At 45.0% G+C, this 27,493-nt stretch overlaps 1 protein-coding gene across 2 annotated transcripts in view; it reads right to left on the reverse strand.

Moving 5' to 3' along the window:
- The window catches only part of IRF2 (interferon regulatory factor 2), a 348,737-nt gene that overhangs the window by 209,301 nt on the left and 111,943 nt on the right, over positions 1-27,493 (reverse strand). For both annotated transcript variants that reach the window (XM_085641901.1, XM_085641900.1), the window contains exons 2-4: positions 13,749-13,850; positions 430-529; positions 160-336 (exon numbers count right to left, since the gene is read on the reverse strand). In XM_085641901.1, the coding sequence (XP_085498027.1) occupies positions 160-336; positions 430-529; positions 13,749-13,835 (364 nt within the window). In that variant the 5' untranslated portion in view covers positions 13,836-13,850. The remainder of the gene's footprint in view (positions 1-159; positions 337-429; positions 530-13,748; positions 13,851-27,493) is intronic.

Consider the following 27,493-nt stretch of genomic DNA (forward strand, 5'->3'; position numbering starts at 1 on the left):
AAAGGAGCAAGAGCAGAAGGCTCCCAGAAAGGCTCTTCAAGTAAACCCTTCTATGCTTGGCCAACGATCATTTTAAAACAAAGCATGATGCTTCTCCCCTTCTCTCGGACACCTGAGGACGTGAAGTCGTCTGTTGCAATGAACAGATGCATTCCTTACCTTTCTTCGTCGGCCTTTCAGACAGCGGAAGCATTCGGTACACCCTGTAAGCATTGTTCCCTTTCTTGATACTTTTGTCTTTCACTTCCTCGATGTCCGGCAAGGAGTTCATTGCGCATCGAAAGTTTGCTTTCCACGTCTTGGGGTCTGCTTTATCTACCCCGGGCTGATATTTACCTAAGGCATCAAAAGGAAATCGAGAACTCTTTCACCAAATAAAATACAAGATACTATTTGATGTGAACGAAGAGTCACTTAACGTTATAGTACCTGTGTGAATGGCCCAGTTCCGAAATAAAGGGGCGTCCTTCTCCACGTCCCACCCATGCCGAGCAGCATGCATCCACGGGATCTGAAAAATCTTCTGCTCCTAGAATTAAAGAACACAAAGAAAGGACAGCGGCTTATCAACAAGATCCAGGCCCCAGATGCTGCTTTCAGGAGCATGTGCATGGTCTCATCTGTAAAGTGCTAGACATTTCCAAATTCTTTCCACACATGCATGTTCATTCACGATAAGAAGAAAGGCAGCAGGACAGACGCAGACTCATACAGCGAATTACGTAACCTTTAGACACACTGGTGTTTTCTACAGCCGGGACCACTCTGCCTCAATATTTGCAGTCCGGATTGTGAAACGGCGACAGGCCCGTAGAGTGTAGTACATATAGTGAAAACAGCTTTGAGGGGGGTTTATCATTGTGGTCTTGACGGATCAACAAGGACCTGCGAGGAGGTAAAACAGCACCACCAGAAAGCATCTCATGTTGTTAAAATATAATTTTTCTACGTCTCTCGTTGGGTTAGAGCGAAAACAGTATCCTCAGAGGCTTGGAACGGCATGAAAGCTGTAGAGCTATACTTATTACCCAGAGGCAACCAACAAGCATTGTAGGCAACAACAAAGCCAAACCAGACCTGTTTTTATATGACATAAAATTAACTACTAAGTCAATTGACCCTATTCAAGCCGCAGCGAGGGAATGAATGTGTCCCTTGGAGCCTCAGGTTTAGTTACCAATCACAAATGTGAAACTACGAAATGAAATGTCTTGGCCCTTTTCAGCAATTCACTAATTTATGAGGTATCACAAATGAATAGGCCTGTAAACTGTTTCAGGTGCACACAAATAAACGTAAACCCTACTGAGAAAATGTGGCAAGACAAAATGTTCCCCAAAAAAATGATAGGAAATATGTAGCATGTGGTGCGAATATCTGTGCATCTGACGCAATACCAGGCAAGTGGCCGGAGTCATGGCTATAGGTTGTGTCTTGCTGCTGACGACTACTGTGAGGAGCGTTTACTGGCATATGATGACTACTGTGAGGAGCGTGTACGGGCATATGACGACTACTGTGAGGAGCGTGTACGGGCATATGACGACTACTGTGAGGAGCATGTACGGGCATATGACGACTACTGGGAGGAGCGCGTCACAGCATATGACTACTCCTGGGAGGAGTAGTGTACGGGCATATGATGACTACTGTGAGGAGCGTGTCATGGGCCTATGAAGACTACTGTAAGGAGACTGTCCGGGCATATGACGACTACTGTGAGGGGATTGTACGGGCATATGACGACTACTGTGAAGAGCGTGCACGGGCATATGACGACTACTGTGAGGAGCGTGTACGGGCATACGACGACTACTGTGAGGAGTGTGTACAGGCATACGACGACTACTGTGAGGAGTGTGTACAGGCATACGACGACTACTGTGAGGAGCGTGTACGGGCATATGACGACTACTGTGAGGAGTGTGTACAGGCATACGACTACTGTGAGGAGCGTGTACAGGCATATGACGACTACTGTGAGGAGCCTGTACGGGCTTATGATGACTACTGTGAGGAGCGTTTACGGGCATATGACGACTACTGTGAGGAGCGTGTACGGGCATATGACGACTACTGTGAGGAGTGTGTACAGGTACACGACTACTGTGAGGAGCGTGTACAGGCATATGACGACTACTGTGAGGAGCGTGTACGTTCTTATGACGACTACTTTGAGGAGCGCGTCCGGGCATATGACGACTACTGGGAGGAGCGCGTCACAGCATAAGATGACTCCTGGGAGGGGAGTGTATGGGCATATGATGACAACTGTGAGGAGAGTGTCCGGACATATGACGACTACTGTGAGGAGCGTGTACGGGCATATGACGACTACTGTGAGGAGCGTGTACGGGCATATGACGACTACTGGGAGGAGCGCGTCACAGCATATGACTACTCCTGGGAGGAGTAGTGTACGGGCATATGATGACTACTGTGAGGAGCGTGTCATGGGCCTATGAAGACTACTGTAAGGAGACTGTCCGGGCATATGACGACTACTGTGAGGGGATTGTACGGGCATATGACGACTACTGTGAGGAGCGTGCACGGGCATACGACGACTACTGTGAGGAGTGTGTACAGGCATACGACGACTACTGTGAGGAGTGTGTACAGGCATACGACGACTACTGTGAGGAGCGTGTACGGGCATATGACGACTACTGTGAGGAGTGTGTACAGGCATACGACTACTGTGAGGAGCGTGTACAGGCATATGACGACTACTGTGAGGAGCCTGTACGGGCTTATGACGACTACTGTGAGGAGCGTTTACGGGCATATGACGACTACTGTGAGGAGCGTGTACGGGCATATGACGACTACTGTGAGGAGTGTGTACAGGTACACGACTACTGTGAGGAGCGTGTACAGGCATATGACGACTACTGTGAGGAGCCTGTACGGGCTTATGACGACTACTGTGAGGAGCGTGTACGGGCATATGAGGACTACTGTGAGGAGCGTGTACGAGCATATGATGACTACTTTGAGGAGCGCGTCCGGGCATATGACGACTACTGGGAGGAGCGCGTCACAGCATAAGATGACTCCTGGGAGGGGAGTGTATGGGCATATGATGACAACTGTGAGGAGAGTGTCCGGACATATGACGACTACTGTGAGGAGCGTGTACGGGCATATGACGACTACTGTGAGGAGCGTGTACGGGCATATGACGACTACTGTGAGGAGCGTGTACGGGCATATGACGACTACTGTGAGGAGCGTGTACGGGCATATGACGACTACTGTGAGGAGTGTGTACAGGCATACGACGACTACTGTGAGGAGCGTGTACGGGCATATGGCGACTACTGTGAGGAGCATGTACAGGCATATGACGACTACTGTGAGGAGCATGTAAAGGCATATGATGACTACTGTAAGGAGCGTGTCCGGGCACATGACTACTGTGAGGAGCGTGTACAGGCATATGAGGTCTACTGTAAGGAGTGCGTCTGGGCATATGATGACTACTGGGAGGAGTGCATCAAGGCATATGACTACTACTGTGAGGAGTGTGTCTGGGCATAGGACGACTACTGTGAGGAGTGCGTCTGGGCATATGACTACTACTGTGAGGAGTGCGTCTGGGCATATGACGACTACTACGAGGAGCACGTCCGAGCATATGATGACTACTGTGAGGAGTGCCTCTGGACATATGAAGACTACTGTGAGGAGTGTGCCCGGGCATTTTGCGGACTACTGTGAGGACTGCATCAGGGCATTTGACGACTACTGTGAGGAGTGTGTCCAGGCATATGACTACTACTGTGAGGAGTGCCTCTGGACATATGACGACCACTGTGAGCAGTGTGTCTGGGCATATGACTACTACTGTGAGGAGTGCGTCTGGGCATATGACGACTACTGTGAGGAGTGTGTACTGGCATATGATGACTACTGTGAGGAGTGTGTACAGGCATATGATGACTACTGTGAGGAGCGTGTCCAGGCATATGATGACTACTGTGAGGAGTGCGTCTGGGCATACGGTGACTACTGTGAGGAGTGCGCCCCGCCATAGGATGACTACTGTGAGGAGGGTGTCTGGGAGTATGATGACAACTGTGAGGAGTGTATCCGGGCATATGATGACTACTGTGATAGGTCGGGCAATGAAAGGCTGTGGAATCCTGCTCCAGTGAACAGAACAGTCAGAGATGTAAAACAGAGACAGTGAATTACAAACCCAGACCTGACAAATAATGCGGAGTGGCTAACACTCCAATGACATGAACTGCACAGCGCTGTCAGTACACAATAGGCTTTCTGCCACATGACCTTCCAAAAACCAAACTATTCATCAATTATGTACAAGGAGTGACATTTATTAGCCTATTGATAGTTATTTAAATCTCAGTAAACTATAGATATTATTAATATTCCAATGATGCGAATGTAACATTAAGGGCAAATTGCTGTGACGTACGACATTTTATTCCTAGTACGGCCATAAATTGTTCTGCAGTCGCAGAGCAAAAGGGCCCAGTGTTACACTATCATTTGTGCTTCTTGCCTGCAATAACCCACTCTTTATTGTCTCAGTGGTGTTCCTGTCATCCGATCTATGTCACAAACCTTTGAGTGTCCATCTGCCCGTTTACCAATAATTAGGAAAAGTCACGTACCACTAAGCACACCTTTGGGATCAAATCCAGATTATACTTCTAAAAGCTGCACAATTCCAACCAAGTGCATCTCCAACTCAAGGGCCCAAACAAATTGATTTAGACGACATTGTGTTTACATCAGTTCCCTCAGAGGCACTACACGGTAATGAAAGATGTGGTGTATAAATAGAAGCCAAATCAAGTAGGGAGTTAATTTGTAGTTACCGTTCGTTAGGGAATGTAAACTAATTGCAGTTATCTAGGTCTGCAAGATTCGATTTCTTTTCTGTAGCGGTATAACGGAGTTTCATAAATCCAATTCTAGCTATCTAATGGATCATTGTAGAAGGTGCTTTATAAGGAATGTATTGTGCGTGAACAAGAAATGTATTGAGGAACACCTGGGAGTATAAACTGAGCCAGGTGGGGTCCTGCAGGATAGATCAAAAGGACTAAGAGTTCTTAACTGCTTTCGGCCCCATTACAGGTCATCTGAAGATGAAAGGTTAGCGGTTTTGAAAGTCTGCAAGAGTTAACATGACTTTTTTAATCTCCATTTTGTATGGTTGTCCCACTGGTTTACTGGCAGGAGGCAAATAAAAGTTGAGCTGTTTGGACACTTGGGTGTGTTGAAGATTTAATTGACCAGGACAGGAAGTCCTGATCCCCACTCATCCTGAAAACGAACGGTATCTGACAATCAAGAAAAGGTTGAACTGGAAGAGATGAGAGCATGATGCAATGCTGGAGTGAACACTACACATGTGAGAAGACAAATGTTTACAGAATAGTGTAGCATTTTATTGTATATGTACGGCATTGAAGTCCTGTCGGGTAAAGCTACTGTCACACCCTGGTCTTCAGTAGAATTTTCTGTTTGACTAGGATCATCAGTATGATGGATGCAGCGAGCATTTGTGGTCACCATTTCTTTAGGTATTTCGTTTGGATTTCACCAGCCCTCACCCATACGGGTCTTACCATTTTGAACGAGAGAGGCCTGTAAACAAAACCAACATAGACCACCTGCTAAATATTTTCCAAGGGGACTTCAATTTCAAATAGAATCAAATCTAATCCCATGACTACCCCGATAACGAAGCTTGCAACTACTCTTTATCCCTAGCTTCATTTCACCATTCTCCAAATCACTTCCTTATCTACTTTTTCCGCTAACTTTCAGCCATCCATTTATCAGAGTCCACCTCTTTCACGATGGCCTCCTGTGGGGAAGGTTTGCTGTCCCGCAATTTCACATGCATTTTTATATTCAAAGATTGCACAATCATATTATAGCTAATAAAGAGATTCATTTTGTTCTTCAAAATCACATCGCAAAAATAACCTCAACAAAACTATAAACTGATCTATTGTTTCCTAATATATCTGAGAGTAAGAATTCTGTCTGTGCGTGACTATGCACATTTTAGGTCCACAACAATTATACCATCCACACCATGTTTCCCTTGACTTTTTGCTCGTTGGCAACAGTTTCCAGTCCATCTATAAGTCTTCCTACCATGTGGTGTCAAAGGGACAGCTTTCATTGTCTACTTATGCACAAGCCCTGTCTAGAGGCGGCTTGTGTTGGTCTTTAGGGTGCATAGGCTGCATCTGGAAAGCTGCCTATTGATCACAGTGTATATAAAAAGCCCAGATGTTAGGAGTAAACAAGCAAATGTGGCCCTACCAATGTATATGTTGAGGGCTGGCATACAGATGGCTTTAGCTGCCCGATAGCCTCATGGAAAAAAAACCCAATAAAAATACAAACGTAGATATAAGAGCTTTGGATCTGCCCTCTTCATTCTTCTGTCTGTCCTACCGCCACTCATCGCTCACATTTTGCCTCAGTCCACCAAATCATACATCATGGTGTGACAGGTAAGCTCACTGACCCACTGACTCATCGCAATGTGAGTAACCGCCTTTTACTGTAACTCATTTCCACATCAGCCTAAAAGACATCACTAAGCGGGCTACTAAGCTAATACTTTACTTTTACAATGTTTGGTCCTATTTCTTTATACTTTCCTTTCTTCTAGTAAAAACATGTGCGTCCAACCTATGTGTTTAAGATACAAAAAAATCACAGCAAATAGTTACCTTTCTTTCACCAATAAGAGTTACATTATCATGTGATGTGCATTAACATTTAAAAAATGGTTTCTATGCATGTTCTATGAACACCCGCTTGGTGGGAATCAACACTACTGTTTACAAAAAATATTTGTGATGGTTATTTTTTAATTTAAAATGTATATGGGGGCATATTACTGCCACTCTTAAGCAGGAGCATGCTATCTTTCGTTTTCACTTATTTTTATTTTGTGGCATATACTTGGAATACCCAAAAACGTAAAACACCACTATCCTGCAAAGGACTGGTCTATTGGCTTTGTCAATGCTTGTTTTGGGTTTGCGATGTGGATAAACATTGTGATTAAGATTGTGTAATACTGACCTCTTAACATGTATACAGGAAAAACTTTGTGAATACTAGTGGTGCACCAGTCATAAGGTTTACCCTGCGCTATTCACAAAAAGTTAATTTGTAAGAATGGTAAGTGCAATGGTGGATGGATGTTGCCGACAGACAAAACAGTGACAGCCCAGGCCCGAAGTCTTCTCCTGATCTTTGCTCTTCAGTCAGACAGAGATGAAAACATACGGTTTTCCACTAGAAAAGTCCTCTGGAAGGTGTCCCACGCATTCTGTAAGTAGGAATACTACAGTATATCCTGGAAAAAGCTTCCCCAGAAACCACTGTGAGAAGGGTTTTCTATGTCAGGAAACGAAGACGAGGATTAGGCTATTCTTTCTCCTTTAATTTCAACAGCAGCCATTTTAAACAAACAACAATCAACACAAAGACTTAATCTCCCATGAAGCCTGAGAAAAAAACATCAAGTTTATAATAACGTCTCTCATCCAAGCAAGCGTCTCCTGGCTCCGTAACTGTTTTTGAGCCCTGCTGGACTCCCTCTTTCTTTGCTTTTTTTCCTCAGTGTTGTTTTGATTCTACTTTCTGGAATTTTACTGACTCGTTGGGCTATGTGCTCTAATTGTCTGATTTTCTATGCACTAACGAGTAGGGGTGGGTGGAATTTGCGAAATTCACTTTCGCAAATTATCGCGAAAATGTTAAAAATCTCCGCAAACAAGCGGAAATATCGCGAAGATGCAGAAGTTTTTTTCCCGCCCGTTCGCGGTATTTTCTGCATGGTCGCGGCTCGCCAACTTAACCATGTGGTTGCTCGCGGGCACGGCCATCTTGTTTTCACTTGTCTCGCGGTGCATGAGCGCGAGAAGAAAGACGTGATCGCGCGACGAATGACGTCACTTCGGGCGCGAACTGTTGCGAGACAGCGCAAATGGCTACCAACAATCCAAAATCTCATGGAGAACGCGACCGGATCGGGAAAACTTGTCGGCGAACGCGGGGATTCAGGTAAGGCGATCGCGCGCAAGCGAGAATGTATTATTTTACAGCGCGAGCAAGCAAAACATTTCCGGTAAAATGCGGATAGCGGAAATTTTGACATTTTCGCGCTCTCCGCGGAACGCAAAAATGTCAAATTATCGCAATTTCCGCGACCGGAACGGAATTTTAGCCCAGGCCTACTAACGAGGCTTCCGCTTCCGCTTCCCCTGCGCCCGCGGAAATGGTTGGTCTCTCCTACGCGGCTGCGAGCGTTTTTCCTCAGTGAGGGGACGAGAGTGCGCCTCCCCACAGCCTCCAGGACCTTCGCCTTTCCGACAACGCGGGACGGAGAGCGCAACAGTTGGCCATTGCTAAGCACCTCCGTAGCGCTTGCTGAATCGTGCTGATTTACCTGGCCAACCTGGAGCACTTACACCCTAGACAGGCTTCTACAGCATGAATTGTTTAGGAGACCGGACCAGGCTCCACCTGATCACCCGCCCGTACGAATTACTGCTGACCATTTGCATTACGATTGGCAGGGACTTAGCCCTCCCATCTCCCCACACCCCTCTAAGAGCAAGTACATGTGTGGGGTTTTTCTGCTACAACGCCCCCTCTTTTTCTCTGTTCCTTCTTCAGGTTCCAGCCCGCCCACACTAGCCCTCTTACATGGTGGGTGGCCAGCATCATACTTACCCGATACCTACCCCTAGCCCTCAACTCCTCCAGATTCCTATAATATGTAGGATTTTGACTAATACTACGAGGAGGAGGAGACTCAATACTACCCGGTCATGGATGATTTTTGTGAAGCGGTGGATGCCTCCATTGTCAGGGCAGTTGTAGAGGTGGTGGGCAGTTGTAGAGGTGGTGGCCCCTTTGGAGAAGAGATTGTTGGATCTGGCACAGAGGTGCTTGCAACCCCTCTCAGAGCTACCCGCGCCCTCGGCCCCTAAACTCCCAGTGCAGGCCACCGTTCCTTCCTCTGAGAACCCGCGCAAGCGCTCACACCCAGAAGGGGTGGACTTGGACACTTTTGATAGATTAAAACAGGCAATCTTGGATACTAAAACCCCTTCCGTGCCAGCAGGACCACCCTAAAGCGATCAGGGCTTCGCTACATCCCCCCAAGCCTCTGATGAGGGCCGGGTCGGATGGAGATTCAGACCACAACCGATCCTGGTGCCCCTCTCCTACCTTGCCCCCAGTCCCACACCAGGCTTCGGACCCTCCAGGTGATGCCCAATCAGATCTCTTGGATCCCACACCCCCGGTCTTCGGGGTGGGTCCCATGTGAGAAAGAAGCCAAATATGTGGCGGGCTGACTACTAAAACCGCTAGATCAGGAGGTCCTCTCCCGCCTTACTGCGGAATGTCCTCGCCCCTTCCTCAATGGAAAAGTGCAGTTACCCCAGAAATTGACGCCAAGATGGTGACTTTCCTGACCAAGTACAATAAGGATCCAAAGAAGGGCATCAACATGTCCTGGTAAAGATCTTTGATATGGCGTCGGGGGCCCTGATCCCGCCAGATGTCCTCTCGAGTTAGGCTCAAAGAGCCATCATTTTCCTAGGTAATGCAAATTCCGCTATCTCCACGGAGATGCGCAGGTTGCTGCTCGTCAAACTTGACCCTTAGCTAGGAGAGCTGGCCACGTCAGAAGCAGGCCAGGTAGTTCAGGGCAGGCTCTTCGGTGACCCATTTGTGAAAGAGATCAGCAGGTTTATCTCCACTTTAACCTCCTTGGACAAGGCCCAGTCCACAGTGAAACACATTTTCAACGCCCTGGTTTTTAGCAGGGCCGGCCATGGTAGGGGGCACTCGGCTGGCCGTTCTTCACAGACTGCCTCCGGCAGAGGCCAGTAGTCACAGAGCGGGCAGTGGCAGGATTCCTTGGGCTTTGGAGGCTTCTACCCCACCAGGGGTCGGTCCCGACACAGGTCAGCGCAATGGACCCCACGGCGGTGGTGCTCCCCCCTCCCACGGTGAGTTCTTTTCTTATCTCATGTCAGTACTTGGGGGGCAGGCTGGTGCAATTCCTAGACAACTGGCGGGCCTTTACGGCAGACGCTATGGTGCTCCAAACAATGCAGGGATTCCACATGGAGTTTTATGGCTCTCCCTTCTCGGCAGTGAATCTCCTCCAATTGCTGGGATTCGTGATCAACCAGGCGAAGTCCTGTCTTCTGCCCTCTCGTTCGATCATCTTTCTAGGTTTTGTGATCAGCTCTGTGGAGGCAACCCCGAGCCTCCCATCCAGGAAAATGGCAAAAATCTGTCACGAGATATGGCAGGTTTTACGGAAACCTTAGACCTCTTTGCGCAGAACTGCCAGAGTAGTCGTCCTGCTGTCAGCCTCGATCCAGGCCATATTCCCGGGTCCCCTTCCTTTTCGGGCCCTTCAGAGACTCCGAGCTTCTCACCTGCGCAGGGGTTTAACTTACACGCCCAGCAGGTCCCTCTTTCGGAGGAAGCAAAGGACAAGCTCCATTGGTGGCTCTCCCACAGGGAGGCATCGAATGGCCTGCAATTTTCGGTTCCCAACCGGACCTGGTGATAGAGTTGGACGCCAGCGGTTCAGGTTGGAGGGTACGTTGTGGAGAGTTCACCACAGGTGAAGGTTGGTTTACCGCGGAGCGATCACTTCACATCAACTGTCTGGAGCTGATGGCGGGTTCATTTGCAGTCCGGTGTTGGACCAAGGACAGAGCCAAATCTTGCATCCTCCTAAAAATGGACAACATGGCGGCTGTCCGCTACATAAACCACCTGGGAGGGACTCGCTCCAAGGCCCTGGCAGACCTCGCCAAGGAGTTCTGGGAATACGGTCTGTCAAATCAGGTCTTGGTGATGGCGGAACATCTCCCGGGAGTGTCCAGTCAGGTGTCAGACTGGCAGTCTAGTCACCTGCTGGACTCACGCTTATGGAGGATTTTCCCCCCCCGGTGTTCCAGGTCCTACAGGATCTTTGGGGGCCGTTCTCCATCGACCTGTTTGCGTCTCGCCTCAACCACCAGCTGCCCTGGTACTTCAGCTGGAGACCAGACCCGGGGGTGACGTCCAAGGATGCGTTCCTTCATGATTGGATGCTGGAACAAAGTTATGCCTTTCCCCCCTTTGCCATGATAATGCGGTTAACGGCACAAGTCTGCCATCAGAGGGCAGACCTGGTGGTGATCACCCCTGCCTGGAGAGCGCAAGCATGGTTTCTCCAATCCGTATACCCTTGTTCCCTCATCTCCTGAGTGAACCAGCGGGCTGAAGGCACAGTCAACTAGTACCGGTCTGCCTGGTCTCGATAGATGGGGTGGTGTCTGTGACAAAGTCTAGATCCCTTGGGGACAGACGTAAACATTGTAGCCCATCTGGCTTCTGAAAGCCTGGCGTACAGGACGGTCAATACCTTCCGGTCCGCTATCTCGGACGGTCACGCGACCGTGACAGATCAACCGGTGGGTGAACACCCATTACAGAAGAAGTTGCTGCGTGGCAACCAGCTTTCCCTTCTACTGGAACCAAGATAACCAGTCCTCTAGGATGTCAACAAGGTCTTGAATCTGCTATCAGGGTGGCCCAGCAACAAGTATCTGTTGCACAAACCGTTATCTTCTAAGTTGGCTATGTTGTTGTGCTTGGTGTCATGTAGACGAGTCTCAGATGTCAGAGCCCTTGATATCTCAGGAAGGTCGTTCACTCCTGACAGGGTCACCTTCCACGTGTCGAATCGTACGAAATGCCAGTCGCGGGTGATTTCATACCTGGCCTTACCAGGGGTTCCTAAGATCTGTGTAGTGAAATGTATCAAGGCCTAAGAGGCCATGACGGCAGACGTGCGTCCACATGAGGAGAGACAGCTACTCATTGCTCTGAAGAAACCATTTAGGGCAATCTCACCCCCAATCATTGCGAGATGGGTCCGCTGGGTGATGCTAGAGACAGGCATCAATACAAAGGTCTTCGGAGCGCATTCAGTAAGAGGTGCAATGGTCTCGAAGGCCTTCGTGCTAGGAGCTCACTTGGAGGATATTTTGAATGCAGCAGACTGGTCGTCAGACTCAACCTTCAAGAGGTTTTACTTCAAACCAGTCTCCTCCATTCGGACCCTAGTGGTGGATAAGCTTTGAACTTTCCTAATCCTCGCCTCCGTGCCCTGACATAGAATGATAAATTTCCTAGCTTTCATAGCCGAAAAGTTTCAATTTTATTAAGGACACGGAGGTGAGGATTAACCTGCCCACATGATGAATCTGGACCCCCCAGGGTTTTGAGACAGACGTTGGAATGTAAGTAAAGCATTTTACTGATTCTTCACGTGCTAGTGTAAATTCTGTGCGAGGTAGTTTCACTGCTCGCAGTATCATATGACTCCTTTTTCGTCCATAGGTGCAGAATCCTTGAAACAGGAATAAGGAACTTCCACAATCGGCTTTGTCGCAGGAAGAAAGAGGGAGTCCAGCAGGGGTAAACAACATGAAGTCTTTGTGTTGATTGTTGTTTGTTTAAAATGGCTGATGTTGAAATTAAAGGAGAAAGAATAGCCTAATCCTCGCTTCCATGTCCTTAATCAAATTAAAATCCTCCATTACGAATGCAAGGAAATTTCTGATTGGGCCCCAGCCTGATTGGCTAGACATTTTGAACTTGATACATGCATGGACTTCAACCCGCCAAAGGTCCTAGTTCGTTGCCGGGGTAGCAACATACGATATGGTGCTTCTATCCACCTTGTTTAACACCACCTGGGCACAAACCAACCAACACGGCCTAGACACAGACCAGCATGGACCTTGCTGCCATTGGAGCTTCCAGAACACAGAGAAGAATGCTGCCTACATTCTCCTAGCTAGAAATAAGCCTGAAGGCCCCTGCTGAAGCTCAGCCAGTCTACCCTGTGGTTCCTGGGGTACATGGCCATGGGGCAAGGAACACGTAAGCCTAGCACTGGACTCCAAAAGAGAGCATAATCTCAGTGCACAGACAGCAGGTCATATTACAATAACTGGTTTGTATTTGAATTTTTTTTTTTTAGTACTTGGTGTAAAATAAACATTTGTGTCAGCGGCATTTAAAGTGGTCAGCTGCTTGTTCCTCACTGTGTTATATACAAGGATGATTATGAACCACTGTTGTGATTGTCTATCTCCACTGCTGCCGCCTGTACCAAGTACCAACAACGAAAGCGAAGGTATGGACCCATATGCTGTATCGTTGATGATATGTTTTTATTGTTGCAAAATAAAAAATAAAGTTAAAAAAAAAATAAGTGGTCAGCAGTCAAAGCAGTTTGCAGTATTCACTTTTGTTAGCAATAAATTGTACAGTGCTTGATCCTAGCAGAATACTGCTACATAATGTGTTTCATCTTTGCTGTGGTTGGTTTTTTAATAATTACCATATTGTGCAACAAATTTAAATTCCCCAACAGGTTTCACCACCGACAAATTCAAATACTGCTTAGATAAAACTGCTTATTCGATGACCACAACAACTCACTGCAAAAGACCTGCTTTTTTTGTAAGTCTCTTTCACATTTATTCCCACTTTCATTTGTACTAGAACAACATTATCTACTAACTCAGTGCTAATATCATTCACTTAAAAATACTTAGGCAAATCAGTCAAGGAACATCACAACATGTGTAAACTAACAATTGGGCACCCTGGCCTGCTACTCTGCAGAGAAAGACAATCTTTACCTCGTTTAACCATTTGAGCCCGGGTATCGTGCTGCCCTTTATTTGTTCTTCTAGCCATGGACGCATTCTCATTCTCTCTACGGGCATATTAAGCTTTTCTACCTATGGGAAGAATAAGAAAATCATAGTTAATTTTTAAAACCTATAGTATTGACAAAACATGAATGTGTGCTTTCATACTCAATAGTGAAGAGCAATATTAATGTTAGGTGCAAAAACACATCAATTTATATTCATTATATTAGTCTTTACATTTTTTTTTTTTTACATATTTATGAAAATAATTAAAAGAAAAAATAATATAGGGTATATTCTAATTATATAAATTGTTTAAAATACCAGTTGCTTGACTTTTCAGTTTGAAACTTTCACCGTTTATCTTTATTATTACACAACACTGTTTAAAAAGCCCACCCCATCCCTGAGAAACAAAACCGTAAACTTTCTTCAGGTAAAAATATTCAATAAAAGGTTTTAAGACAGCAGCTGGTAGAGTGCTTGAGCCACTTATTAAATAGGTAATTTGATTAGGGAACACCATTCTCATTAACTGATTTTAAGCCATACTCTAAACTTCAGCGGATTAAAAAAAATGAATAATTAGCCCTCATTCAGGTAGGTACTTCCTATAATAATACAATCTGAGGCTGGAGTTCTCTTTTAAGCTGCAAAAGGCACTCGCGTAAATTTAATTTGGCAATGTGTGGCAAGACCTTGCCTGTGATGAATATCTACAATTGAGAAAAAAACAAAATTATCACGTGAAGAATACAAAATCAAAGAAGGTATTCATGCTCAAAAGGGAATTTCAGGATTCTTTAAGGAACCTAATCATGCAGGAAGCACAGAACAGTATTAGTAACTTTCGATGTATAGATGCCATAACTTTATTCGTAAAGGGGGCAGCCTCCATTTTCTGTTCATGTTTTACGGTAGGAAATTTCTTGAATTGAATTAAGCGGCCCATGCCTAACTCGAGTAAAAGCAATGGAGAATCCATTTAGTAGGAGATGCTTCCATACTGCTTCCTGAATAATGGAAAAAATGTGGCATGTACTAAGAAATACATATAAGTGCAAATGTATTGCTCAATTCGTTTTATGTACACAAAAGATGGGCATACTCTTGATGTTATCTCCACAGTTGACGCCATGGTATCTGTTCTCAGGCTAGCTCTTTGGGCAGGTCACTATCCAACTGTTCTCTCTAGTCTCCAAGTAAATAAAAGACCATTGTTATGACATCAGTCACCCTACCTTAGGAAAGTGCCAGAAGAAACACGCTATTTGGGAATTGCTTGTCATTTATATTCATCTTATTTCTCAAGCGTATCCAAAGTTTGGGAACAATGAACCCAAATATATATTAGATCATTAACTATTACAATTTGCAGCAGAGGGACAGTACATCTAGCAACTAAACCCCCCAAAATGTGGTCAATTCTAAATATCAAAGAGTACTACAATGCCCATCACTTCTGTTGCAAGAAGTGAGGAAATGGAAATTGCCAGAAGGCAAAAAAGCCTTCAAAACATTGCATACAAGTCTAGAGTACTGAAAAGCAGAACAATTTTCGAAAACGTTTCAATTTATAAATATTTTCAATGACATTTTTTTAATGATACATAGATATTTATCAGAGCCATAAAGTATAAACAGCATGTGAGCATAATTGGTGCCTTAATGTAATCTTGTCAGTTCAAACACAGCCCAATCTGGAAACCGCCATCACGTGTTTCGTCTTAGCAGGAGCGCCTCAGGGCTTCTAGAATGTTTAAATAACTATCCCATACAAGTTTTCAGAAAGAGACGGTCAAACTACAGAGTAAGGATTATGTTACTTACCGAGTAAGCATTTATTCTTGGCATGTAGAGCAGTAGATACACATGCTTTGCATACTCCTGCCATCTAGTGTTTGGTCCGGATGTTTGCAAGTTGTTTTTCTTCAAAGAATGCTTTCCAGTCACAAGGTAAGGTGACTCCTCCTTTCGGTGATAGTGCGCATGGGCATTGCCCCATTGCTAGATTGTTTTCCCGCAAGAGGGTGAGAATGGAGTAAGTGAGTGCCGTAAAGAGAGGTCCATGCATAGATAATGTAAACAATGAGAACTGCAACAACTACAAGTGCCCGGGGTGGAGGGTGGGCGCATTGAATCCACAGATCTACATGCCAAGAACAGATGCTTACTGGGTAAGTAACATAATCCGTTCAAGGCATGTGTGCTGTAGATACACATGCTTTGCATAGACTATATAGCAGTATTCTCCCAAAGCGGTGGCTAACCAGTAAATGTTGCAGTTGTCTGGAAAAGTGTTTTTAGCACTGCCTGCCTGCCTTACATTGGCTTGTTGTCGTTCTAGGACATCCACACAATAGTGTTTGGTAAATGTGTGTGGTGTAGACCATGTTGCTGCTTTACAAAGGTCAGCTATAGGAATGTTACCTAACAAGAGCCTAGATGCCCCTAATTTGCGAGTGGAATGTGCTCTAGGGGGTATAGATAAAATTATTTTCGCTTTTGCGTAGCAAGTTTGAATGCACTTAACAATCCCTCTTGAAATGACAGATTTAGAAATAGGATTGCCTTTGTGAGGTCGTGAAAATGAAACAAAGAGTTGCTTTGTTTTACGAAAATCTTTTGTTCTTTCAATAGAATGTAATAAAGCTCTTTTGACGTCAAGTTTGTGAAGAGCTCATTCTGCTACTGAATCAGGTTGTGGAAAGAACACAGGTTGCTTAATTTGGAAGGCAGAAACCACTCTGGGAAAGAATTTGGGATTGATGCGAAGAACTACCATATCTTTATGGAGCTGAAAGAAGGGTTCTTCCAAAGGTAATGCGTGTAGCTTACCAACTCTTCTTAATGAAGTGATTGCAATGAGGAATGCAACTTTCCAAGAGAGAAACTGTAAAGGACTCCTATGTAGTGGTTCAAAGGGTGAACCCATAAGTCTTTTAAGTACAACATTAAGATTCCACACTGGTGCCGGTGGAATTCTTGATGGTATAACTCCTTTTAAGCCCTCCATAAATGCTTAGATGACAGGAACTTTGAACAAAGACAAATGTTGTCTGTTTTGCAAATACGCAGCTACTGCTGCAAGGTAAAATTTAATAGATGTGTGAGCTATCCCATATTGCCGAAGGTTTAAAAGGTAACAGACAATGTTCTGAACAGAAGCATTTAGAGGTAGAATTTTGTTCTTATTGCAGTAAACAACAAATAGTTTGCATTTTGCTGCATAGCAAGCTCTGTTAGTATGTTTTCTAGCTTCCTTCATAATAGTCATACAGTCTGGTGGCAAATTTAAATATCCAAAGTCTATGACTTCAGGAGCCAAATCGCTAAGTTGAGCTTCTTGCGATTTGGATTCTTGATTTCTCCATGGTTTTGAGTGAGGAGACTGGAGGTGAGATGTAGCTTTCAAAGGGGAACTACTGAGAGCTCTAATAGGGTGGTGTACCATGGTTGATCGGCCCATGTGGGAGCTACCAAAATCAATGTCAGTGATGTTTGCCTGAGTTTCCGGACCAGAAACGGAAGGAGTAGGAGAGGCGGAAAAACGTAGGCAAATATCCCTGACCAATTCATCCATAGGGCATTGCCTTTGCAGAGAGGGTGTGGGAACCTGGAGGCGAAGTTTGGGCATTGTGCTTGTCTGCTTTGGTTACTAGATCTATATTGTGGGTATCCCCATTGTAGAAAGTATGGAAGGAGAACTTGGGGATGAAGTTCCCACTCGTGTATTTGCTTTCTCCTTCTGCTGAGGAGGCCAGTAATTTCACTCCTGGGAGGTTTTTTGCCAGAAGGTGAATCTTGTGATTGATTGCCTATTTCCAAATTGTCTGAGACATGCGTGACAATTGGAGAAAGTGTCCCTTCCCCTTGTTTTTGTACATAGTATATTGGCTGTCATGTTGTCTGTGCGGACCATGACAACTTTGCCCTTGAGAGGAGACTGAAAAGCTTTGCGCACTAGAAACACTGTTATAATCTCTAGAAAGTTGATGTGGAGACATTTGTGTTTGTTGCCCCATAGACCTTGAATTGTGTAATGATGGAGATGTGCACCCCAAACTGTGAGAGATGCGTCTGCTGTTAGCACAACTTGGGGAACAGGGTCGATGAAAGGCCGCCCTTTTGATATTTTGTGGGTTCCACCACTGCAGAGAGCGACGGGTGAGGCTGTCCACCAACACTAGATCTGTTAATTCACCCTGTGACTGATTCCATTGACATGCTATGCATTCTTGTAATGGACGCACGTGTAGTCTTGCATGAGGTACTATTGCAATGCATGCCACCATCATTCCCAGTAGCCGCATGAAAGTCCTGGTTGGCAAGGTATGGTTGGTTTAAAACTGTAGAAATAGAGTTTGGATATTGGAAATTCTGCCTGCATTGGGGAAGGCTAGAGCCATGTGAGTGTTGAGAGTGGCTCCTAGATAAGATTTTATCTGAAGACTGTAGGCGAGTCTTTTGAATGTTGACAGTGAAAGCCAATTGGTGGAGTAGGTGTAGCGTGGTCTGAGTGTTTTGTAAACACTTTTGGTGTGTGCTAAGCTTTGATGAGCCAGTCGTCTAGGTAGGGGAATACATGAATTTGTTGTCTTCTGTGATGAGCTGCTACTACTGCTAGGCATTTTGTAAATACCCTTGGAGCAGTAGTTACCCCGAATGGAAGTACTTTGAACTGATAGTGTTTGCCAGCCATCACAAATCTGAGATATTTGTGATGGGCTAGATGAATGGGAATGTGAAAATATGCGTCTTAAGTCCAGCGTGGACAAAAAATTGCCTTGCTGTAGGAGAGGAAGAACCTGTTGAAGCATTACCATATGGAAATGTTCTGATAGTATGTACTGGTTTAACTCTCTGAGATCCAAAATTGGTCTTAAGGAACCCTCCTTTTTGGGAATTAGAAAATAAAGAGAGTAAACCCCTGAACCTTGGTACTGAAACAGAACTGGTTCTATGGCTCTCTTTTGCAAGAGAGATTGCACCTCCTGTTTGAGTAACTGCTAATGGTCTGACAGTTTGTGAACACGAGGTGAGATGTTTGGTGGATTTGAGGTGGGCTCTAGACTATAACCATGATGGATAAGGTCTAGTTCCCATTTGTCAGTTGTTATAGATTGCCAAATGCGGAGAAACTGCTGAAGTCTTCCCCCCACAGGTGTTGAGTGATCGGAGGGAAGTGTGGGCAAGTCATTGTTTATTAGGGAAAGGGGTGTTACGTGGTGTGGTGCCTTTACCCCTGCCTTTGGAATGGTTTTCTTTATACCCTCCTCTATAGAAAAAAATCTAGAGGAAAAGGATTGGTGGATACCTTTGTAAGAGGAAGCATGTGGGTCTGGGGATGTTGCTTTGGACCCTGCTCTGTAAAACGGGCAGTGAAAGGAGCCTCTATTAGATGGTGACTTGAGCGCTCCCATGGATTTTGCTAATTCAGTGTCCTTTTTCATCTTTTCTAAGGATTGGTCGAGTATAGGACTAAACAGGTGTTCTTTATCAAAGTGAGTCTTCAAAATGGACTGTTGAACCTCAAGCTTAAACCCGAGAACCTAAGCCATGCATGCCTTCTAAGAAGAATGCTGGTATTGATCTCCCGAGTTGCTGTGTCAGCTGCGTCTAATGTACATCTTATTGAGGAGTTAGAGATGAGTTTCCCCTCTTCAACTAACTGCTGTGCCTTATTTTTGTGATCGTCTGGGAGATATTGGGGCAGTTGCTCCATCTCATCCCAGTGTGCCTTGTCGTACCTAGCTAGTAGGTCCTCCATGTTGGCGATGCAGCTTGAACAGCTACTTGTTTTCAAGAGGCATCTATAAGTTTGGATTCTTTATCTGGGGGAGGTGCATCCCCAGAGGTTAACAAGTTAGCTCTTTTGTGAGAATTCGACACTACTAGGGAGTCAAGCGGTAATTGTCACTTAATAAACACAGGAGCGGATGATGAGGGTTTATATTTTTTATCTACACTTAAGAGATAAAATACGTGGTCTGACAGGGTCTTTAAAGATATCATCTGCATGTCTCATCATGCCTTTGAGCATAGGGAGTGTTTGACTTGACCTATGTGTGGACTCAAGTGTTTCAAATAGAAAGTCCTCTTCCAATGTTTTTCTATGTAATGGTATCCCATGATACTCTGCTGCTCTGGCAAAAAGCTGTTGATAAGCTGTTAAGCTAAATTATCATCAGGTGGAGATGGATTAGCAGGATAAAGTTCTAGCTCATTGTCTACTGGAGGGTCAATGGTGTATTAATGTCATGGGTCTGCAGGCAAATAAGTATCATCATCACCCTGATCCACATCTGGATCTGTATGTGTAGATCCCTGAGGTGTAATGGATCTTCTGCAAATTATTATTTGTGGAGAAGATGGTGGAGTTGAAGAGAATTGTGGAGCAGGATAGACAGAGCTAGTAGCCATGTCCTCCTTCTTCTTTTAGGGAATCTTATCAGAAGTGTCCTCTGCAGGAAGCGTTTTGCTGGATGTTTAGTCAAAATATGTCCAGTATCAGGATTAATATAATTGTTTTTGTTTGTCATCCAATTTGGCCTTAAGAACGTCTAAAATTTGTTCTGGAGGCTCGAGAAAATCGACTTGCCTTTAGATGTTTTTCTTTTACGAAGCATGTTTGTGTTTCGAAGCAGAGGGTTTCCGCTCCGAAGGATGTTTGTGTTTCGAAGCGTAGGGTTTCAGCTACCAACCAGATTTGTCCTTGGAGCCTGATGATTTCGTATCCAAAGGTAATTTCGGCCAACTCAGTCCTAGCCGGAAGGCTTGACGGTTTGTTTTGGTGCCGAGTCGAGAGGCGGGGCTTTCAAAAACATTATTTTCGTAATGTATACTTCATTAGATTATGTCAACTAATAATTGTTGCATGTATGTATGTATGAAGCAGTATTTGTATAGCTCGAACTGCTCACGGAACCATGGAACACTGAATGTGGCCGAGAGGCCAAGTTAGATAATTGGGTACAAGAGGCCAATAATAGGAGTGCTCTATTAGTCTGTGTGTTGCGGGGGTTGGAGTCCATGAAATGATTAGTTTGCAGTTTCTTCCTGAATTGCAGCAGGGTTGCAGCAGTTCTACATTATTGTTCCAGATCCTCTTGAGAACACCTGCCTTTTGCATTTGTATCTTTTTGCACATCATCATCTGCACCACACTGGTTATGTCCTGGATCTTGGCATAGGTCTGCCTGGCAGAGGTGTTCAGATTCTTAGCCAAGTATGCTGGTGTCACTCCTGAAGCCACAGTAGGCCTAAAGGGAGAGCCATTGTAGTTCCCCCAGTGTTGGGGTGATGAGTTCTAACTTTTACAAACATTTGATGAGGTGCGTTTCAGTGTGCAGGATGACATGATCGAGATGTATGGGAGGCCACTGAGCAGACCGTCGCATCTATACAGGTGGAAGGGAACCATGTTTTGCACAGTTGCTCTGAAATTGCGTACTGGCAAAAAAGTTTCACTTTTTCAGAAGAGGTACCAGTCTTTCTTGGTTTTCCTGGAAATGTATACTATGAATGGGACACCTGGGTTAAGTGTGAATCCAGGAACATTTGCACTGCAATTTAGGTCTATATAAGAGAGTCAGACTGGAATCTGGATATAAGAGCTTGAGGTAGGATTTGAATAGTTGAATATCATTGGTTTAAGAGATTTTGAGGTAAAGGTTAGTGTTGTTGTCATATAGATGGATCCTGCTATAGTTGTTGTTGAGTGTGGATCCAAGAGGTTCCATGTAGAAGCTGCAGATCACAAGGGGAAGGATGGAACACTGGGATATTCTGCAGGTGACAGGGTTCCAGGAATTTTAGAACTCTTATTTGTATGAACTGATGGTGGTTGGGAAGGCTGGAGGTGAAATATTTTAGAACTGTGGTACAAAAGACAATGCATTATTCAGGCTGTGGAGCAGTGCTTCAGAGTCTACTGTGTCGAAGACTGCAGGGAGTTGAAGCAGAATGACGAATCAAGGGTCGTTTTTGTTGTCAATGGGGAGGGTGTACTTGAAAGGAATCGGTCTTTGCTGCAGCACGGACTTAGTCAGATTGGTAATCTGCCCAAGACCCAAGTAAAGTATCCCCGTAATACTTGGTTCTCATGGGACTGCTGCGTTGAAAAATCTTACCTAGAGGCTGAAAAGATGATCACCAACCAGAGGACATCAAAAATAAAAAGGAAACTGCTACTTACCAGTATGCATCTGTTCTTGGCATATAGAGCTGCAGAGTTGTACACTGTGCATAGATCGGCATCTGGTGTTGGGCTTGGATGCTTTCAACTTGTTGTCTAGGAAGAAGTCTTTTGTAGTCACGAGATGGGTGACTCCTCCATTGGACGATAGTGCACATGGGCATTGACTCCATCCTCAGATTGTTTATCGCCATGAAGGGAAATGATGGAGTTTGTAAGAAATAGAATAGATGTCCATGTAAGTTTATACAATTAAGATAATACTGGAACAGATGCATACTGGTAAGTAGCATTTTCCATTCGAGGCAAATGAGCTGCAGATTGTACACTGTGCCTAGACTGTATAGCAGTGTCTCCTCTAGCGGTGGTCACCTGTACCTGTTGCAGTGGTTTGAAAAAAATGTTTCAAGAACAGCCTGGCCTACAGAAGCCTGTTGCTTGGCCTGCATGTCAACGCAATAGTGTTTGGTGAAGGTGTGTGGTGTAGACCATGTTGCTGCTTTACAGAGGTCATCTAAGGGAATGTTCCCTAAGAATGCCATGGAAGCCCCTAGTTTGCATGTTGAGTGCGCCCTAGGGGGAATTGTTAATGTGCGTTTAGCCTTCTGGTAGCATATTTGAATGCATTTGACTATCCACCTAGCAATCCCAACTTTAGAGATGGGGTTTCCTTTATGAGGTGGCGGGAAGGCTACAAACAGTTGTTTTGTCTTTCTATAAAGGGCTTAGTCCTGTCAATATAATAAAGTAGGGCTCTTTTGACGTCAAGTGTGTGAAGAGCTTTCTCTGCTACCAAGTCCGGGTTTTTGAAAAACACTGGTACCTCAACTGATTGGTTAAGATGAAAAGCAGAGATTACTTTGGGAAAGAATTTTGGATTTGGTCTAAGAACCACCTTGTTACGATGTATTTGTAAGAATGCTTCTTCTATGGTTAAAGCCTGGATCTCACTTACCCTCCTGAGAGAGATAATTGTGACAAGGAAAGCTACTTTCCATGAGTCTGGTAAGGACAATGTTTAGATTCCACACCGGAGAGGGTGGTAGTCTGGGAGGAATTATTCTTTTAAGGCCTGACATAAAGGCTTTAATTGCAGGTACTCTAAATAGTGACAAGTGTTGTCTGTTTTGTAAATAAGCGGCAAGCGCAGCTAGATGTAATCCTATGGATGAATATGCTAGATTACACCTTTGCAAGTGCATCAAATAGCAAATGATGTCTTGGATTGAAGTATCCAACGGATTGATTTTATTGTTATTGCAGTAGATGACGAATCTTTTCCATTTTGTTGCATAACAAGCTCTAGTAGTAGGGTGTCTGGCTTCTTTAATGATATTCATACAGTCCGGTGGAAGGTTAAGGTAACCGAACTCTAGGACTTCAGGAGCCAGATTGCTAGATTCAATTGTCCTGGATCGGGGTGCCTTATCTCTCCATGGTTCTGCGTTAGCAACGTTGGGGAGAGACGTAGTTTTTGGTGTGGAGCTACTGAAAGTTCCAGGAGTGCTGTGAACCACGGTTGCCATGCCCATCTGGGAGCCACCAGGTTCATCTTTAGAGCATCTGCCTGAGCTTGCGTATTACTAGGGGAATCAATGGAAGTGGTGGAAAAGCGTACACAAATCTGCCTGACCAGTTCATCCAGATCGCATTGCCTTTGGACAACGGTTGTGGAAACCTGGCGGCGACGGTTGGGTATTTCGCGTTTGCGTGTGTAGCAAACAGATCTATGTCTGGTTGGCCCCACATTTGGAAAAATGGCTGAAGAACTTGAGGATGAATTTCCCATTCGTGTATTTGCTGTGTCTGCCGACTTAGCAGAAGCGCAATCTGATTGTGAACTCCTGGAAGGTGTTCTGCCAGAAGGTGTATGTTTTGTGGAATGGCCCATCTCCACACACTTTGCACCAGATGAGGCAGCTGCAAAGAACGTGTTCCTCCTTGTTTTTATATTTAATACATGGCTGTCATTTTTTTTGTTTGAATATTTTTATTATTCCTTTTTTTTATTTTTATTTCCTGGTACAATATATCCATTGTCAAGAATCCATAAGCATCACTTTCCTTATAACATCTCTTGTTCTATGACACTGTGTAAAGAAATCAGCGTATGTCCTTCACATAAACTTGGAGTCATTGGTAACTACAGTGTATGGATGCTCATCCAGTTGTTAATTGTCTTGGGCATTGACAGCCCGCACATTCTGTCATCTCCAATCGAGTGCCAGGATAAAAGTGTGTAGTATGCCTATTTCCGACAGTGATCCATAGTGAGACAGAGGCAAGAAATTTAAATCAAAATAAATTAAAAGTAAGCGACACTTATATGAGAAGGCTATCCATTGTGGATCGCAACTGTTAAAGTATACCTTAAAACATGTCTAGAATAAACAGATCCATATATATACATAAATGTTGCATCTGCTCACAAGATATCTCTTTTCTCTTTTTTACAACATTCAACCAAATTCTTTTAATAACCAATAGTAAATCTAAGCAAACAAGAAATGTCAATATGCTGAGGGAATATGTGTCCAATACCTGGTGTGTCTTTTTTGGTGTTGCCATGTCTAGATTAGTGTGTCATTTTTTAGCGTGGGCTGCTACTGCTATTGCCTATGCTTAATACATGACTGTCATATTGTCCGATCAGACTAGGTCGGTCTTGTTGAGTAGATGTACTTGGAATGACTTCAAAGCTAGAAATATTGCCAGTAATTCTAGGTGATTGATGTGGAGCACTTTCTGTTGAGTGGTCCACCTGCCTTGAATTGTATGGTTTAGGAGAGGGGCTCCCCAGCCGGTGAGTGATGCGTCTGCTGTTTGCACTATCTGTGGAACCGGTTCTAGGAACGGTCGCCCTCTGGAAAGGTTTTGTGTGTTCCACCACTGCAGAGAGCGATGTGTGGGGCTGTCCACCAACACCAGATCTGTAAGTTGTCCTTGAGCCCGCTTCCACTGACGTGCTAGGCATTGTTATAAAGGGCGCATCTGAAGTCTTGCGTGAGGTACGATGAAAATGCAAGAGGCCATCATTCCTATGAGCTGCATAAACACTCGTGCTGGGAGAGCGTGTTGGGGCTGAAACCAGTTGATGAGCGTTTGCATGCTGGCTATCCTGGCTGGATTGGGGTATGCTAGAACTTTGCAAGGGTCTATTGTGGCTCCTAGATACTGATGTATGTAGGAGGGTTGAAGGTGTGACTTGGTGTAGTTTAGTGTGAACCCAAAGTCGTGTAACAGCTGAATCGTTTGATAAGTGTGGTGAACACACTGGTTGTGTGACTTGGCTTTTATCAGCCAGTCGTCCAGGTATGGAAATACATGAATTTGCTGTCTTCTCAAGTGCGCCGCTACTACTGCAAGGCACTTTGTGAACACCCTGGGTGCTGTGGTCACCCCAAATGGAAGGACCTTGAACTGATAGTGCTGGCCATCCACTGTGAACCTTAGGTATTTCCTATGAGCAGCTTGTATGGGAATGTGGAAGTAGGCGCCCTTGAGATCTAGTGTGGTAAGGAAGTTGCCTTGTTGAAGCAGAAGAAGAACCTGCTGGAGATTGATCATGTAAAAATGATCTTATTGTATGTAGAAATTGAGAGGTCTGTGGTCCAGTATTGGCCTTAGAGTCTTGTCTTTTTTGGGGATTAGGAAATACAGGGAGTAAACCCCTGTTCCCGGATGTTGTATGGGGACTAGTTCTATTGCATGCTTTTGAAGCAGTGAAAGAACTTCTTGTTTGAGGAGTGTTAAATGTTCCCCGGACATTGAGTGCTGTTTGGGTGGTATGTTTGGGGGAGTAGCAGTAAGTTGCAGGCAGTAACCATACTGGATAATTTGTCTAACCCACTTGCCCGTAGTGATGGAATTCCAGACAGGTAGGAACTGTGATAGTCTCCCTCCGACTGGAGTGGAATGGTGTGGAGGGAAGTCACGACTTATTAGTGGGGGAGGTGCGAGCTTTGTTGTTAACTCGGCCTCTCCCTTTGTAAATTTCCCTTGTATCTACCTCTAAAATATCCCCTGTTGGGGGACGTCTGTGTGGTGTTTTTGTAGGAAGAGGAAGCAGTTTCTGCACTGATGTTCTTGGATGCTCCCTATAGAAGGAGCGTCGAAAGGAACCACGTATGGATGGAGACTGTAATGCTCTCATGGATTTTGCAGTCTTCGCGTCCTTTTTTCATTTTTTCTAGAGTGGTGTCTACAGCCGGTCCAAAAAGTTGTTCCTGATTGAACGGCTGATTGAGGGTAGTTTTTTGTACTTCCTGTTTGAAGCCAGAGATGCGCAACCAGGCATGTCGTCTGAGTAGCACCCTAGTGTTAATGGACCTAGAGGTGGGGTCTGCTGCATCAAGGGCACACTTGATTGATGCATTAGTTATTAATTTCCCCTCTTGAATCAATCATTGGCCTTGGTCTTATATTGATCAGGTAAATATTGCAATAGGGTTTCCAGTTGGTCATAGTGAGCCCTACTGTACATAGCAAGTAATGCTTGTGTGTTGGCTATTTGCCAGTAATTAGTTGCTTGGGCAGCAACTTGTTTGCCAGAAACATCTAATAATTTAGACTCTTTGTCCAGAGGTGGCGCATCACCGGAGGTCTGAGAGTTGGCATGTTTTCTAGCGTTAGTTACCACTAGGGAATCTAAAGGGAGTTGATCATTGGGAGCGGGTTTGTATTTTTTGTCAATTCTCGGATTGAGAATTCTAGCACTAACAGGGTCCTTGAAAATGTCGGGGGCATGTTTAATGACACCTTTTAACATTGGCAGGGTTCGTACAGTCCTTAGTGACTGCTCAAAGGTGTCTATTAGAAAATTCTCCTCTGTGGGGTCTGAATGCATTTGAACACCATGGTACTTAGCAGCCCTATTTACAAGCTGACTAAAACCAATATTGTCATCTGGGGGGAGATGGCTTTGTTGGGTATGCATGGGGATCAGGAAGGTCTGGAAAATCTACTGGGTCATCATAATCGTCCCAATCGTCCTGTGGTACGTCTGTTTCATCATCAGGGTTAGTAAAATAGTCATTGTTGCCTCCCCTTCCCCTAAATCATCATCAACCTGTGGTAGTGGCGAGTTTGGTGGAAGTATAGGAGAATGTGGAGGAGAGACAGGCTTAGTAGGAAAAACAGGAGAAGGTGAAGTAGCACAGTCTTTCCTCTTTACAGGCACTGCAGGAATGCCTGGGATGTCCAATTTCCTCTTCTTGTGTGGAACAGTAGCCACATGTCCTGTTTTAGGGTCTATGTGGAGAGATTTGTGTTTTGGTGCAGATTTTTCCGGGTCCGAGCGAGGTTTGGCTTTCTGCTTCGGAGCCTTGGAAGGTGTTTTTGGGTCCTTTGGCTTCGATGTGGAGGCGGAAATCTTTTTCGGTTCCGAAAGTTTCGGTTTCGGATCCGATGCCTTTTCTTTTGGCGCCGAGGTGGTCGGTGCCGACATCTTTTTGGGAGTAGGCTGCGCTCCCGACTTCGGTGTCGATGGCGCTTGCGGGACACCGATATGTGGCTTGCTGGTTCCCGAGCCGCC

The sequence above is a fragment of the Triturus cristatus genome, chromosome 2_2, assembly GCF_964204655.1.
Source record: "Triturus cristatus chromosome 2_2, aTriCri1.1, whole genome shotgun sequence".
In the NCBI taxonomy this organism is placed as follows: Eukaryota; Metazoa; Chordata; class Amphibia; order Caudata; family Salamandridae; genus Triturus; species Triturus cristatus.